This window comes from Chroicocephalus ridibundus, chromosome 6 (assembly GCF_963924245.1).
Source record: "Chroicocephalus ridibundus chromosome 6, bChrRid1.1, whole genome shotgun sequence".
Classification (NCBI taxonomy): domain Eukaryota; kingdom Metazoa; phylum Chordata; class Aves; order Charadriiformes; family Laridae; genus Chroicocephalus; species Chroicocephalus ridibundus.
Window position 1 is genome coordinate 75,511,120 of NC_086289.1, and position 17,338 is coordinate 75,528,457.

General features: G+C 47.3%; 1 protein-coding gene across 12 annotated transcripts in view; it reads right to left on the reverse strand.

The window, feature by feature from the left end:
• The window catches only part of MCF2L2 (MCF.2 cell line derived transforming sequence-like 2), a 177,734-nt gene that overhangs the window by 38,665 nt on the left and 121,731 nt on the right, over positions 1–17,338 (reverse strand). For all 12 annotated transcript variants that reach the window (XM_063339030.1, XM_063339025.1, XM_063339029.1 and 9 more), the window contains 5 exons: positions 9,205–9,271; positions 7,974–8,089; positions 6,622–6,691; positions 1,789–1,881; positions 1,253–1,345 (listed from right to left, as the gene is read on the reverse strand). In XM_063339030.1, the coding sequence (XP_063195100.1) occupies positions 1,253–1,345; positions 1,789–1,881; positions 6,622–6,691; positions 7,974–8,089; positions 9,205–9,271 (439 nt within the window). The remainder of the gene's footprint in view (positions 1–1,252; positions 1,346–1,788; positions 1,882–6,621; positions 6,692–7,973; positions 8,090–9,204; positions 9,272–17,338) is intronic.

Here is a 17,338-nt window from a genome sequence, read left to right on the forward strand (position 1 = left end):
AACTGAGATGAAGACAGAAATTTAAGCCACCATCTTCAAAAAAAAGTCATTGGTTTGAGGGTGTATGTTTCCAGTTGCCCAGTTCAGACCAGAATTTCAAGGATGGACCACCCAGAGCTCCAACTAAATCAAGAGGGAAGTTCACCTATTCATCCTGTGGAAACGTTACAGACAATTTGTTCCTTGCCGGGCCTTTAAAATGGAAGCACCAAAAGGGAGCGGCTCCTTCAGAAAGGTTTGAGTCACAACCATGGGAAAATACCAGGTTCAGAGAGCTGGAGGTTTTGTTAAACGGGGGCAGATGTCAGAGACAGGGTTTAAAGCATCAGCTCCCATTTTCAAACTGTAAGCCCATATACTGATCCAATAAAGCCACATTCAATTTATTTTTAAAGATAAATAAAATAATAAAGACAATAAAATACTTACTACATAAAATATCTTACTTTATTTATATATATATAGCAGTATATATATAATTATTTACTGCTGTTCCTTAGCATATAAGTGCTGCTAAGTAACAGCAGTACTTATTCTGAAATAGAAGCCCTTTCCCTGAATGCTTGTTACTGTAAGAAAGGCAGGTATTGCTTCTGCAGAGGAGAAAAGCCGTTTCCACCAGAGGTGACATGACGAGGGAATGACTAAGACAGAGGGGCTCCAGCAAAGGCTTGTAGAACATCTCTTATCCCACAGACAAAAGGACAAACTGATTCCTGCTGGATTAGTGTCTAGAAGGGTAGTCAAATGTTTAACCAGGGCTAATGACAGTGAGAAATTTTTTAACCAAAAAGGAAAGTAATAAAGCGGTCAGATAATCCCTTTAGGTGTAGCATAAAGAGAAGTAAACAGAGGCAGGACATCCAGGAAGAATTTTAGGTGCCCCAGACAGACTGTGGACCCTGGAGTACCCAACCAATGGGAAACAGGGGAGGGAAAAATTCGGCCGGGATTAGGGAATAACAAGGTGTGTTTCAAGAACTGAAGGTGTGCCTACTCGCCAGGTCACCCGCTCTTGCGAGAACGCGAATGGACGTGTGCTTCACAGAGCATTCTGCCTGAGCCTATTTCATTCCGACCGGAACTTGTTTCTCACATTACCATTTTACCACCTAGCATTACACAGTGTTTGTTGAGGAAGTGGGAGAGGATTTATTTCCAGGTAGTCCTTCAGAGAACAACGCTGGTACGCAATTCTGTAAGTGAAACGAGCTATGCACTGGAGTTCTCGGGGCTGTCATGGAGAACCTACCTTCAACAGCAACTGGTACTTGGTGATTCTCTGGACTGGCTTTAAGAGATAAGCATCTAACGAGAGTTTATGATCCAATTTGCGCTGGCATTCCTGCAAAACACAATAGGGAACAAAAATACAAGTGTTTCTTGAAGCGCGGGCGAGACGCCAAGATCCTTATCATCGGGCACTCTGCAGGTTAACGTTAGGAGACATCTGCAGAGGAGCGCCCAGCGCACACCGCGCCACGCTGAAAACACGTCTGAACGAGAGCCGATGCTTCGGCTCAGCTCAGTGTCCAACCCCGGCAGGCCCTGCCCGCCCGCTGCAGCGCCCCGGGCCGTGCGGGGAAGCCGGTCCCGCCCCGGCCCCGCAGCGCCGAGCGCCGCCCCCGCCCGCGGGACGGGCCCGCTCCTCCGCCGGCCGGCTGCTGCGGAGCGCCGGCGGCAGGCACCAGCCCCGCGTGTTCGTCTCGCTTTACGAACGAGGGAAGAGATGCGGGAAGAAAACAAGCTTGGATGGCCTGGCGCTGCTAGTCCGCGACGAAATTCCACCTGGAAAAAGATGCTGTCTCCGCACTGCCTCCAGAGAGCTTCAGACCTCGGCTTGTTCTGGCAGTATTTTTCGTATATCTGGAGGTCCTCTTTCTGCAAGAAACGGAGAGTTTAAGTAAGGTAAGAAAAAAGAATCCACAGAGCATCTGCCTTGAGTCACACTTTGCTCACCTTCCATCCTAACCCGTGAAGTAATTAATTCATTATGATAACTCTGTATGTAAAAAATACACGGAAGCTTCCAAACTTGCCTTTTTCCCCTGCGAAGTTAAATACACCTGATAGTGAGATTTTTTGCTCTCACTTTTTGCACAAAGCAACATCTCAGACCGGGAGACACATAATCTAATTGCAAAACCGTTATCTTCCAGAGCGGGGAATAGATGGTTTGAAAACAAAAAGAGCATTAGAAATGTAAATTTTGTTAACGGCACTGCCACAGACGTACTCGCTGACAATACTCACGACTTAGCCAAGGTTTACATGTTCAAGACGCGTGGAAAGCAGCGTCGGCTCCCGAGAGCAGCAGGATGAAGGAGGAAGGAGCGTGCGGCTGCCCCGGGCCGGGCGGGGGAAGCGCTCGCACCCTGCGCCCGCCGCACTGGAGGCGGGTGGATGCTCTTGGCTCCCGTTTACCTTTGACTCCGCTCCCGCTGCTCTCACGGAGGCCCAGGGCAAAAAGCCTCCCTGACTTCATAAAGTCAAAGGCGAGCTCTGTAAAAGCCCGGAGCTTTTTTTTCCGAGCTGGCCGGACGGGGCGGGGGGGCAGAGCAGGGGCCGGGCTCCCCGGCGGGGCACCCCAGCCCCGGGAGCGCCGGGAACCCGCCGCAGGGCCGAAACCAAACCCTGGCTCTCGCCTCTGCGCTCTCAGCCCACCAGACGGTGCCTGCGCACCCCTGGCGCGGGGGAGGCGCTTTCTTTTGGGCAGGGCCGCGAGAAGAAACCCAACCGCCGCCGGGTTCCGCCGCTGGGTTCCGCCGCCGGCTCCCCCGGCGTCCCCCCGGCTGCGGAGGCCGCGCTAGGCCGGGGAACCCCTCGCTGCGTTAGGGACGGTGCAGTACAAAAAGCTCCGTTTCGACTCAACAGAGTATTAATGGTGCCGTTTCAAAATAAGCGCGGTGTTTTCAGGCAAATAGAATTGTTTGGACGCGTTGCCTTGGAGGGAAGGTAGCAGGGGGCAAACCCCACAGAACTGCAAGTAACAGCAGCCTCTAATCAAGCGTTACGAGCTGCTCCTGGCCCACGGAAACCTAATTGGACTGGGCAAGAAGACCAGAGCGACGGCCAAGAGCACTGTTAGGGGCAAGAGAAAAGTACCCATTTAAAGAAAAGGTAAAATAATCGAAAGCTTCCCAGTAGTTTTTCATAGTGGAACCACCCTATGCCAGTGCAATCTGCTGCTGCCTAAACCACCCACACCTGCTCAGGCAGATACTTACATCTTTAAATACAGCTTTAAGTTGTAATAGTGTAAGGGATAGGAAGCTCCTCCTGAAATTACTGGGATCAGACTCTGAAATGCCAAGAAATAATTAACTGCCTAGGACTAAAACCCCACTCTTAAATGTTCCACACATCTCTGTTTTCATATCCAGAGGTTCTGACTCCTTGCTGGTACTTCTACACCACGCTCATGTCTCCTGTCATGCTTTTCCTTTCCACAGCGATTTGCATCCTGAGATGTTTGTAAGCTTTCCCACACATGGCACGTATGCACAGTCCCGGTTATCTTTGTTGACAGCTGATTAACAAATACATTTTGCTTCAGATTAGAATTTAGCCCTTTGAATCCAACCCACGGGTTTCTGGTCAGCTGCTCCAGTCCTTTCACAGGTAGCTTCCTTTTCTAAATGCTTCTTTCTCCCTGAATGACCAAACGCCCTAACTGCTGGCTCCTATTAAATTATGCTCTTTTTCCAAGGTTAGCAATATGAATAAGTAAACAGTGGTAATCCACGGTGAGTCACTCCTGCCAGTCTCCTCACCTGGCACGCGTTGGTAGGCAGTCTGACACACCTTTTCTTTCCTCCGGGGCGTTCTTGCCGTGGTTTGGTAAACTCTGCTCCTTCCCAGACCTGTGTTCAGCACATCAGAGTGTCCGTGTCCCTCTGGTTGCTGCTGAAGCACTGGAAGACCCATCCTGGCAGGCATTCAGCACATATCCCCTCCTCGAGCACCGCGGCAGCCCGTGCCACACGGAGCTTTAAGCAAGGTCAAGCACCTGGGTGATGGTGTAAAAGCTGCCGTGTGGGCAGACTTGAGCTGGCTCCCTTGTGACTTAGTTCATATGAAGATCATGCCCTGACAAGGTCAGGCAAAGCGGGAGGGAGGACAAGAGGGGTGTTTCTGGCTCATCTTACACCTGATTCTGCTACCGTGTTCCAGGAGAGAAGCCAGAGAGGAGAAATGGGCTGGGACTCCACAGACCGTGTCTGCCATCACCGGAGAAGAAGGGCCCACGTCCATGGTGACAGCTGACCAGCTGGCACTGGTGGAGTGGGAGAGTGTGTGGGGACACGGTGACAGAGGAATGGCTGGCAGATGATGGAGGGGCTCAGGTACCAGGGGGGCCCACTGCAGCTCTCGGAACGCTTCAAGCAGCTCTGGGTGCAGGGCTGAAAAGCCCCAGTGTGATCAGACAGGGAAATATTCTTCAAGTATGACTCTAAAAATCAGCCTGCTGCTAACCACAGGCCACCAGGATGTTGTGGCAGGGCGGTTACAGCCGGACACAGAGGCAGAAATGGGCAAGGGAATCTGCGGCAACGGGAGTTTCCCCCCAGAACTCGGCATCACCTGGAACAGCAGCCGTCCCAGTGTCCCCCGAGCCAACGCAAGCGGGGTCGTAGCTCCCGGGGCGAGCCAGAAGCCTCTGCGCAGCAGGAAGGTGTAAAAAGCTGCCAAATCATGGGGAACACAAACACACAACCGGGCTTTTGTTTGTGCCTCCTAAAGGCAGTCCAACAGAAACAACAATTTCTGCACTTTATGTGGCTTCTTCTGAAAACAGAACACAAGGGCAAGTTCTTGAATCAAAGATGCTACTGTGTGAGCAGAGACATCTCAGGAGAGAGGCCTTTGCTTTCTTAGCGCGAAATTTGAAATAGGGGGAAAGCAAATGCGTGATTTAACCTCTTATTCAATAGATTTAGTGTTGTTTGATTAGGCCATAGGGACTGGAAAGCAGAGGTGAGAGAGGGGCTGATTTTCTTTCACTTCACACCTGAACCGGAGCTGCTGATTTAGTGCTGCTGATCCCACATGGTAGAATAGAGAGGAGAACTGCACCCAACAGCTGTTTTTACAAAGAGAGACATAAGCTACAATATTTAAACACGGAATTTGAACTCTGCAGAATTACAGGATAATTCTGTATCAAGGATTTCTCTTTAGCTCCAAACCCAGGGATATTTGCAACATATAGACTATTTTATGCTTCTTGGATTTCAAAGGTCTGCATTCTTCCAAGACTGTTTATCCTATTTTGCATAATGATTTCACCACAATATTTTCCTGCTCAGCATCTGAATTTTAGGGTAACAACATATTCCTTAGTGGTGTCATTTACTCAAGCTCTAAATGCTGGCTGTTAAACAGAAAATAATTCAGTGGACTTATAATCACATTTACACTCATACGATGCTTTTCAGCCCGACCTGTTTGTAAGTTGGGGGCTCACCCCTTGGAAGTATCACGTGTTCATAATTCCCATTGAAATCCTGGGGATGTGGCGGTGCCCAACACCTCTCACTGCTGGGCTGTGTAGGGTTCCTCCAAATCTGTATTTCATACAGCACCTTGCTGAAAAAAGAAGGTTCAGCACGTACCCTGGAAAGGCAGCAAATGCTGGATGGAGCGTTCAGTGGAAGCAGGAGGTACCTTTGACCACAGAGAAGAGGACAGACGTTCCCTTCTCACGCCTCTTCCATTCCCCATGCGAAACACAGGGTCTCATTCAAGCAGTTTTGTCAGACTATGAAAACGGTAGCAACCCACCAAAACAGTTTTTTTCTTATTAGTAGGGGCTCTGTACGAGTGCTATATAAACAAGCACCTTTTGTTAGGTTGCAGGAAACAGAGCTAACAGTCACGCTGAGCGGGGGGCGGGGGGGGCAGGACATGACTGGAGTTCTCGGGGTTGCGGAACGTAGCCGCTGACAGCCACGGGAGGCGAAGAGACATCCATCTGGCCAAAGTCAGCCCTGCCCGTCGGCTTTGGGCTTTCTCATTAACTGAGCTCAGCCTGCTTTCAAACAGCTAACCCTCCCCGCTTCGTCCCGCTGGGGACAACCCCACGTGGCCGTGAACTATGACCGAGCAAAGGAATCCACCTCACGGCGTCTTATGGAGCTGGTGGGGTTTCACCAGGCGAGGAAGGCGGTGGTCTGAAGGGAGTAAGCCTGCTGCAGGGTGCAGAGAAAAGCGAGATAAGGCAGGAACAGGATGTGCTGTCTGCGCTCCGAGCCGTCTGCCGGGACACCGGGCTCTCCTTGTTTACAGTGGGGGATGGCTGGGATACATCACGCTGCTGCTACAGATTTGTCTGATATGGAAAGCATGTTAAACATTTGGATTGCTGACTTTTTTTTTTAACCAGGGTTTAAAATACATTGGTAAAACACTGGCAACAGATCTCTTCCTGTCAGTAAAGCAGGTAAAGGTCCAGATTTGAGAATACACACTTGTTAGCTGTGGCTTAATTAGGGAATATCTGCTTACCTGAGTTTCCCTCATTCACAAAAGCAATCAGAGGGAAAGGATAGGAGTAAATCTGTACATCCTGTAGGATGAGACCGTAGATATTCATACAAACATGCAAAAGGATTTACTTACTCTTTTCAAAAAGCATCGGGCAAGAAGCTCAGGGTTTTCAATGCAATTTTCTATCTCCTTAAGGAAAATCCTGAGAGGGAGAAAGGAAAGCAAACAGTGAGGTGACATCCCCCTCGCGCTGTGTGCTAGCTTCTCTGTAAACCCAGCTAAAGCCTATGGGTTTGTAGTAAGAGGATTCGGTGGGGAAAGTAACGGCTCTGACACACAAAGACATATATTATAATATGTAGAAAAATGGGATGTGGTTCACAGCCGATTTCCAGACTCACCAATAGGATCATGTTTTCATCTGCTCACAAGCATCTGATACATCTGGTTCCCCTGGCTGTTGGGATCGGTTTCCAAACACCTGCTTCCCATTTGGTTATGAGGATTTTTCAGAACAGCCAGAAAAGACAGAAAAGCTCTGTCAGATGCAGTTGCTTAACCGGCAAGCGGTGAAAACACGGGATGTAGCCCAAAGGCTTCTGCAGTGCCAGTCGACGCGCTGAGCCGCTAGGGACAGAACGCCCGGGCTTGCAAAGGGAGGGGAATGTCATTCTCCCAATGGAAGACACACATTCTTTCCAAATAATACATAAACTGGAAAAGAATTTTTCTACTATGTATTAACTACTCTGGCACAATATTTAAACTTGCAAAAGAGGGATTTTTTAATTTATTTTGTTCAACTGATTGTTACATCTTACGGGCAATTATTATCCAAAAGAATTCCTGAATTCTCACTTTGGTGACAGCCAGTTTTACTTAGTCAAGGCTAGGAAAAGCAGGAAATTTACAGAAGTAGCCCTGAGCCTTGTGAGGATCGAAAAGAGGTTCGTCGTGTTCATAATTGGTATTCTGTAGTTAGGGGCATTAGATTACTGTGTCCACAGTCTGGAAAGCTTTATGATCACGTGAAGGATAAAATTCCCAAGAAAACTGCTATCAATTATATCATGTCTTCTGATGTGATAACAGAAATATAGGACACACAAGCTGAACACTAAGAAAACTTCCTCACAGAGGAGTTTTGCCAGAGAAGGAGCATCAGGACTTAGTCCTGTGACGTCTACCAGTGCACCAAGGGAGGTGGTAAAATACTCGCCACGAGGGACATTCAGGCTGGGTAATGCCAGGGGAAATCACTAGTAAATGCACAAAAGGGTATAATCTTTCAGGGAAAAAAAAAAAAAAAAGATGAAACGGATGATCTCGGAGGTGTTCTCCACACATGGGTTTTGCAGGACACTCAGAGGCACAGCGGGGACGCCTTTTCCTGCCTGTTTGTGTGCGTGACAAAGCGCCCCACAAAAGGCAGCGGGAATGACAGCAGCACCCGAGGGCGCAGGACAGCCGCGGCTCCCACGTGCCTGTTGTGGAATTCGTAGATTTCTGGGAGGTTCCCAAAAAGAATTTCCTTCTTGTTCTGGAGTGACGATGGAATCAGATGTACTAAACTGGGATTGTCCATTTCTGAAGCATACCCCTGCAGAGGAGAGCGGAAAATAAAGCCAGGCTGTATTTACCAGGGCAGAAGAACTGTGTCGGAGACACTGAAAAGCCCCAAAGCCACGTCCCTTTTGTTCTCAACAGAGCCGCTCCACGCCAGCTTCTTTGTTGCTCCCACGAATTTCTCATGCTTCTAATTTTCCCCAGAGCATTTACCCCCAATAGCTGTGCAAACACATTTTTAACCACAAATGGACAGATTACTGGATTAACAAACAAGATGAATTGATGTCCCTAGGATTCAAAAGCCATTTTGGTTGTATAGGGATGGAAACTGCTACGTTTGATAGACACATATCTTCCTGCTACACTGCAAAAGGGTTAGTTTGGATTTCTTTGTTGAACTGTGGTATTTGGCTTGATTATTTGGTTGTTTCTTGTAGAAACTGGATTGTGTTTCTCCAATAAAAACTTTGAGAGAAGAACATTGTGAGCACGGATTTTAAACTCGAGAGTAATTTATCACCTATCGGAGCTGTCAGCTCCCACAGATCAAATCCAAAAGAAGCGACCACATGGCTGTAAAAAGAAACTACCCAAATACAAGCATGGTTGAACCCCCCGGGCCGGAGACCCCGGACTCCACACACACGGGCTATGCTGGTATCCTTTGACTTGCAAAAGCTCAAGAGTTATATTTGCAGTCTAAGCTGCTCTTTTCTGTGTTCAGACACTGCACGGGACAACAAACAGGAGGGGGAAGATGGCCTTCTCTTTCCTCAATCATTTTCCAAACCCACATTCACAGAAATTTCGTGTCTGGCCCCGTGGAAATCAAGGGTGCTGTTTCTGAAGCCTATTGATGGTATTTTGAAAAGGCACTTAGTAACTATTCCTCTGTCCGCAACTCTGAGAACCACGCAACTTCTATCATTCTGTGGGCTGGGGTCAGAAAAGGTGCCTCTTCCTTTAAGCCCTGAGGAAAGATGTTCAAAAGACCCTCCTCAGGCCCATCCCCAGGCTGAGGCATCTCGGTGCTCTGAGGAGGTGGGAGGTGGGAGCCCTGCGGGGCTCCGCTCGCCCAGAAGGACCCGCGCCCGCAGCGTGACTTAGAGGGGAAGCGCCAGAAGTCATTACAGAAGAATTTCTTACCTCTATTATACTTTGAAGTTCTTCTACGTAAACCCGTTCTGTTTCTATCAGCTCGTTGATTATGTGGCTAAAAAAGAAGAAAGGTGGAAAGTTATGGTGTTTACCAACAGTTTAAATAAGCGCACATGAAAGAAAAACTGGTTTTCCTTGTCTGTTCCTCTTTATGCCTCTGACTATGCAAAAAAAATCCCTCCTGTGACATCTCTGAAGGTCATTTCTCCCTTCTTCAACATTGTGCCTTGTTGACAAGCTTAAAAGTCCTAAACATCCCTTGGACTATTATGTTTTCAACTCATTTTAAACTTCATCTTGGTGGCTTCTGTTATTTTTATACCTACAAATCTGAATGAAAAGATTAAAAATGCCCCAGAAGGCAAACAAAAAAGGTTTCCTCTTCTAATAATAACTAACAATAAAAGGGGATTATATTTCACAAGGCTATGTTACATTTCTGTTTTGCTTTCTTTTATAAAATAAACAGAATCAGTGATTAGGCTTCCTTTCTTTAACACATTGTGAAAACAGGCAACAGGATGATGTCAGAAGTCCAAAAACACGGAAGTAAATTCGAGTAAAATATTTATACTATATTTTGGGGGTTTCGTTTCTAATACTAGTTCAACGTTTCTAGGTAACTTGGAGACATATATCTTGAAGATGCCTGATTTATTTCACAGAAATATGAATGTAACCAATTAATTTTTGGACAAATAACTAACTAGATTTTAAAATAAAATTGCATGAAATCCCTCAACTTTTTTATGCATCTGTCGTCTCATATTCTCAAGGAAACGTTCTCTTTAATATTCTTATGAACAAAGTTTTCAGGATGGCTCTTCCAGAGGTTTGAGCGGCTTGTCCGAGTAGAAGGGACTAATGCCTGGTGTTCCTCTGCTGGTCCGTGCTCCGCAAGAGCCCGTCGGCACGCGGCCACGCCAGGCAAACGCCAGCAGCAGGACACCAGGGAGCGGTGTCCAGAGGAGATGGAGCACGGCAGCCGTGAGCAGCACAGCCCGAGGCTAGCGAACTTGGGCAGCTGTTGGCATCGCTACCAGCACGTGCAGTTCCCCAGTCCTCCCTGTCGATAGGTTAGGGTAAGGATGAAATCAGTGGTGGTTGGAAAGAAGAAAAATACCTTGCGCTTGGAGACCCTTCTACCTCAGGAGCTACCTGCCGCTTTACACGTACAATCAGTACCATTAACCCCAGGTTTTCCCTTGGAAATGTACTCGCCCAGCACGCCGCTGGCCAGCCAAAGACATCGTGGTGTGTCTGGAGGGTAACCTCCAGAGTAAATGCTACAGGAACTGTGTTTTTTTGGCAAAAATACAGATTTCCGGTATTTCGGTAAAAAGCTCTCCAAGAGACTGGAGGAGACAGACAGAAGTCTGCTCCTCTGCTGCCTCATGCCAGAAGCTTGAGGCATCTCCAGGCTGCTTTCTAGAGGAAAATATAACGACAGGAAAGTGAAATCTATCACTCCTGCTGGGAAGCTTGCTCTGACTATGTCTGGTTACCTGGTTTTTATATATCACATGACAGTCAGCTGTCAGCCATCAGCCCTTTACATCAAGAACCACACTTACACCGTTGCGTTCCCTGTAAGGGGATTTTGTCATCCTCGCCGTTTGTCATCCTAAGCACTCCTGATAAAGCCTTTAAATGGTGTGGCCAGGCATTTGAAAGTAAAATACTCACATTTCAGGCTGTTTGCAATGCAAAAGCACCGACTGAAACCTTACTAGGTTACTAAAATAGATTCATTGGTTTGCTTCAGACTTACCCAGTCTTTTTCAGGGCAATCTGGTTTTGCAGGCCAGGTGGGGACCACTTACTCTGCTCTCGTAGGCTATTGCTTTATGGGCCACCACTTGAGAAACATTACAAATAATGAGAAAACTAGACCTTGCCTTTAACCGACCCATAACGTTTCAAAATTTGTTATAAAATAACTAGGATTTCATCTTGCCTTAATGCCTGAAGTAAAGACAAAAACGCAGAGTGTCTGCCACAAGGCAGGGAAGTGGGTCAGGGCTGTACCTGGCACACTCCGCGGTACTGACTCCAATTAGTCAACCTCCGCATTGATCTCAGATCCAGATAGTTACGCACGGGAGAGCCGCATCTAGCAATAGGGGAAAATGACATCACCCTTCATGGCTAAGCGATACTATCGAACACACACAGGTGCAAAGGGAACCTGCGGTACTGCGCGTGCTCCCAGAAAGCCAAGCCGTGTTGGACACTAACCCACGCGAGAGCTCTGTCCAAGTTTTCCTGAATTTGTACGCCTTTGAGCTGGATTACTGCTCATGAGATAGACAGATATATGCCACTTTAATGCACCTTCATGAGAATTGCACAGTCAATGGCCTAAGTGGCCATTTGTCAAAAAAAGTCTTTTACAAACATTAGCACTTGCTTTTACAGCTGACTGAAACAAATAAGCTTGTACGGTTAACGGTGCCTTTCCTTTTAACAGCTATTGAAGTTACTGCACAGACCAGAAGCAAAGGGGGCCGAGCAGATTGCTGCTGCTCCAGCATCGCTGCCACTTGCAGCGCTGAAAAGATCATGAGGACAACGCACAACTTGTTCCTGGAGTCAAAAACTTCATCTGGCTACAAAACTGAACTAACGCACCTCATCACGCTCAAGCCACTAATGGTTATTAAGCTACAACACCAACTCCAGTGGCAGAAACTTGTTGAATCAGACAGATGTTTGGTGGTCACCACCTGCTTCAAACTAAGTAGTTCAAATTACATTTGTCACTCTGGCTATCGGCTTCAGCGGAGAAAATTGGAGCCTGGGTTGTCCAGGTAGGCAGCTAATAGTAGAGACAATAAAACAGACATGTGCAAGTATAATTTCCTCTGCAAACTTCGTATTTGCAGTGGGACGAGAGTGTGCCCATAGAAACGGTGCCTACATCCTACCTGTGCACACAGTGGGGGCTTTGCGATGATACACAGAAACACTGTGACTCTTAGCACTCTTCAGAGCCAACGGGCGGTTAAACTCTTGGTTCCCTTGGTAGAGCTAAGAATGACTGCTCCACGCTTATTTCATGGAGAACAGGCTTGACACTGAAAAGGTTGTTCTATCAGTTTTAAGTTTTGAAATATCATCTTTAACTTCAGCTCTCACCTAAATTTATTTTAAGAAAACCTCAGATTCTGGGTTTTATTTCTGTTCTCCAGATCCAGAAGACCTAAAATTTCATGTTGCAGCAACTGGCACTTCATGAGGTTTATTTAATGCTCACAATTCACTTTTCCAAAGAGCTGCTGAACTGTTTAAAAAAACCATAACAGAGCAGGTGTGACAAAATCATCAGCGAAATTTAATGTTTTTAAGTTTTGAATTAATCTTTAATTTTAAGTTCATCTTACTGTTGAAAGATGCTTATTTACCTGCAAACGAGACACAGACCTTCCAGATGTTATTTAGTCTGTTCCCTAACAGATTACATCAGGACTGGCTCTGAAGCAAACCCAGCACTTAGCTGACAATTATACCGGAAAAGGAAATTATTAGTCCATGGGTTTCCTAGTAACTGCCATAAACAAACACCAGCGGGGTGCCAACTCAAAGTAATCCCATAGGTAGGACAGAGGCCCTTAGGATGTTATTTAGCTTAGTTCTGTATGTGTAGCTATACTAAGGTTTTTAGTTCCTAACTAACCCCTTCCCTCCTTGTACAGGGGGTGTGAGCCATTTCTCATCTCGGTTTCAATGACAAGGAAACAGACAAGACCATGACGGTATTCCTCCAGCTCCGGGCTGGGGCTCAAGAGCTTCATAGCTCTAACCCGTGCGTCTGTACGTAAAGGGTAGTCATTTCCCGATACCCCTCCACGGTGAGACAGCAGGATTTGCTGCCTAAATAAGACTTTCACTCCTCAGGTTTTTTGGTGGGTTGGTTGTTGTTGTTATTGTTTGTTTTTAACCATAGTCTTCTTCCAACCACAAATTGTGTCCACATGAAAAAAGAGGAGTTTGCCCAAACATCCAGCATTGTGTCAGATCAGCACGCGTGCTGTCGAGCTGTTTGTACACTTGCCTCTTGGTACCCAAGGCCACCCCATCTCTGGGATTGCCCCTGTGGAAGGCAGAGCTGTGTGCCCAAGCCTCCCACTGTCCCCACGGCACGATGCCCCTCAGGCTCCTGCAAAGAGCTGGTGGGTGCAAATTCTACCCCCGAGGCTGCCGCTGCCTGAAAGTGCTGCATGATAGAACCCATCCGTCTCTCTCTGTGCCCATCCCACAGTCTCCAGGTGTTATCTTACAGGATTACAGCACTATTCTTCCAAAAGCGTTATTCTGCATTTCTGTCTCGAACAGGGCTGGTGCTACAGCAGCCTCCGGGAGCGCTCGGCGCAAAGCCCGGGGTGAAGCGCCTGCCTTACCTCCAGCGCTCCCCCAGGAACGCCTCCGACTTGCTCTCCAGGTAATACCCGCAGCAGCAGAATCTCAAACATTGAAGGCTGTTGCACATGAATCACTCTCTTGTCAAACTGTTAACAATATAAAGGTCAGTTCCACAGACCTTAGAACTGCCCTGACGAAGATGCAATTTAAGCGCAGTAAATAAAGAGCGACATACGTGTGTCTCGCTGCTGCAGGGAAAAGCAGTGAGAGGGAACGGAGGAGACACTTCTACGCACGCTGTGTGAGCATGCTAGGCTGGTGAGTGGCGAAGTGGAGAGCTCGGTATATGGCACAAGGGATTTATTGACATTGGAGGTAGTCTAACGGCCTAGAAAGCCGGCAGTGACATCATCTGATTTACACCAAGCCAGGCGGGTGAAATGCGCAATGTTCTCTCTCTCAGGCCGTCGGGGGCAGCGAGGGTAACGGCACGCGCCTGCTGCCAGCGCCGTGTTGAAGGAAAATATGATGAAGCCGCGGACAGGACGATCGTCAGAGGCAGTTCTCCCAGCGCTCTCTTCCCTTGCATGCTCTCGACAAGCACGACTAGGTTATAACTCATTTCTGGTGACCAGCTCCATCGTAAGCCCCTTCGTCCAACATTTGAATAAAGCTAATATTGCAAATGCAAACATACGTTGTTTCTAAAGAGAAAGGGCATTGGACTGTAGATAAGAAATCAAGACAAATGCCGCTAATCCATTGTCTTTCTAACTGCTAAGGAGAACGTACCAGGGCTCACCCTCATGTTTCTGTCAATACTATCAGAAATTAAAAGGTGAAACAAGGAAGGAATGAAAAAGCGTATCAAAAAAATGAAGAACATAAGATAATCAATGGCAGACCAGAGATACAGGCCCTTACTGTGTTTAGTTTTATACTTAACTCACAGCCCCTTCAGTCTCTCTTTCTGTCTGCGCCCATGTCCAGAGTACACAGCAACGTTTCATACCAATTTCTACCCACTCCCAAGTGCTTTTCTGCAGCTCCAGCGCTGCCCCACACCCTGCCCCACACCAGCCTCAGTCACCGCGGCTCCCTTGGAGAGTCAGCGCGGACGGATCTGCCACCCCCTGCTTTTGTGCTTGCTGGCCCCTCACAGAGAAACGTGAAAACAGGAGATGGAGCCGGGAGGGACACTCCGAATCTTGCCCGTGGTGCCAAGGGCCTGTTCGTGGTTTGGCCGGACAGTGTAAGAACCTGCATCCTATAAACGGGCTTGTTGCAGTCGGCTGTGTCCGAGAGGGACAGCCGCAAAGGTGCCCGAGGACAACAAAACTGCGAGTTGGTGGAAGTTTATGGGCAGCTCTCACAAGGATAGTTCCTCGCCAGGATCCTTCCCAAGTAAGCAGGAAGCTCAGCACAGCCGGGGAAGGTTTTGGCATCTGACCCAAAGGTCTCAGGTTGCCATGGAGTCTGCGAAATCCGTAAGACCCTATCCGTAGGCATCCTTGTTGCCAGGAAACCTTCACTCCACTAGAGTGTACTTGCTCCTTCCCCAAAGAAACAAAAGGACTCACCAAATTAGAAGAGTTCCAGAGGTGGCGTATTCTGGTCCCTATCATACCTGACCCACTAGCTCTCCCGGTGTGGAAATCGTGCCGTGAAACGCTGCTCAGGAGGGCAGGGGCAGCTTTCCCTCTGCAGAGGGATTTCCCGTGTGTCCTAGCAGAGGGCTCGGCCACCGCTGACCCGGCAAAGCCCTGGATGGCAGGGCCGTCGCTGCTACCGCACCTTGGCAGGAGCAGGATGTGGCTGCGGCAGGGAGAGGTCACACACAGCCCCACGGATGGGATGTTGTCAGATGTTCCTCCAGCAAAGGAAACTTCTTCTTATGGGAAACAGTTAAAATGCCTGAACTAGCTCACATTTCTCTGAATTATTGATCTGGGTTTCTAACGAAACATCGTGGCCTTGGTTATGCTAAGACCACAGGTGGGATTTCACATCGGTGTCTTTTGGGAAGATTATTCTCGCTTTGGCAGCCGTGACATCCCGTGGCCCTGCAGCACTGCTGAGATCTCCCCCCGGAGCCGCTCTCCACCACTCCCGCCTTTGAGAGGCACTGCAGCGCCCAGCGCCCGCACCGTACGGATGGTCAGAAAGGAGAAGTGACGGGAAAACTATTTCTGTTTTGTTAATTGGAATTGGAGCCATGAAATAGAATTAAACCAGTGAGGTTTTGCAAAAACAAACCCAGCCCATAAGTCATAACTGGGGCTCCAGAATTATTAGGCTGCAGAAGCCCTGTCTGCGTGACTGATGTGCAGCCGGCAGAGGCGGCTCTCGGGCGAGGGTGCTCACGCCATATCTGTCTTGCAGAAACGCACGGAGCCTGGAAGATGAAAATTTAATATTTGCAACAGCTGAAACAGCACAACACCAGTGTGCCAGAGCAAAATACTCAGTGGAATTTATTAAATTAATAACAATAAAATAAACATCACTTTTATAAATACTGGGGTTTTAAATACCTGAGACTTCAAAAACAAGAGAAAGGACTGAACGGAACTGTGTGCAGTGCAACGGATACATATACTTGGAATAAACATCAACATCGGATAAAGTGGGGCGTAAGAAAAGTGAGAGTGAAAAATGTCCTGGCTGGCAAAAATGAGCACAGCGGAAAAGACCTTCTCGGCCCAGCACTCTGGCCAGCCTTCAGCCTCATCAGATTTCTATTTCTGAATGTAATAAAGTATAACAAAATTGTATTTTTTGCAATGATGTCTCCTTTATAGGTAGAAAATGGTGAAAATCTCGCTGTCCCAGTGGAAACAGAATCAGCAATGAACAGAGCATCCAGTTCGGAATTAGAAATTGCCACAAGAAATTCTGAGTGGTCTAATCTTAAAATCTCAAAGTGATCTCCGTGCTACGGAATCAAAAGAACTGACAGCACGCCAGCCGCTGCGTAGAGGAAACTTCCATTCCACCTACATTATTACTTTTAAGAGGAATTTTGTTTCATTTCTCAGAGTGCTAAAAGCACCTTTCCCCCTTGAAAAGTATTCTCAGCTGAGATTGTGCAACAGCTCAAGTGAAATCTAAGTAATGAGTCAGTTGCTGTGCTTTACCTCTAAAGTGAAATTAAAGATCATTCTGTACGTAAGAACATTTGTTTGAATGGAACTTTATATTTGTTAGTTGATACAGAAAACATTTCTGATTTCTCTGACACATATTTCTTCCCCCCCCCCCAAATGAAAGAGAGCAATGCCTTGAACGAACAATGATCGCTCTTAAAGTACATTTCACGGCTGCAAATGAACCCCGACTGACTACCTTTGAGAAGCACAAGGCATTTAGACGGTACGCTCCATCTCATCTGAAAATTAGTGCCCCTTGGTGAAGATACTGTAATTGCCTGCCCGGGTGATCCTGCTCTGCTGCAATGTCAAATGGATTTGCTCACGTTATTATGGCAGTTCTTCTGCGCAGAAGCACTGTATCTTTGTTAGAAATGTACTTCACTACGGAGCCATCATTTCTAATATTTTGCTGCTTCTGAAATGATCTGGTCTCTTCACATATAAGGAATTGTCCCACATTCATTGTTCTCAAATTACCTTGGGGAAATATTTTTATATATCTTAATTAGTTGACCCACATTATAGGAATAGTTGTTAACGGAGAGGCAAATTAATTAAATCACCTACAGAGAGGAATAATATAAATAGAGGACTTGACTTTTCGTCAA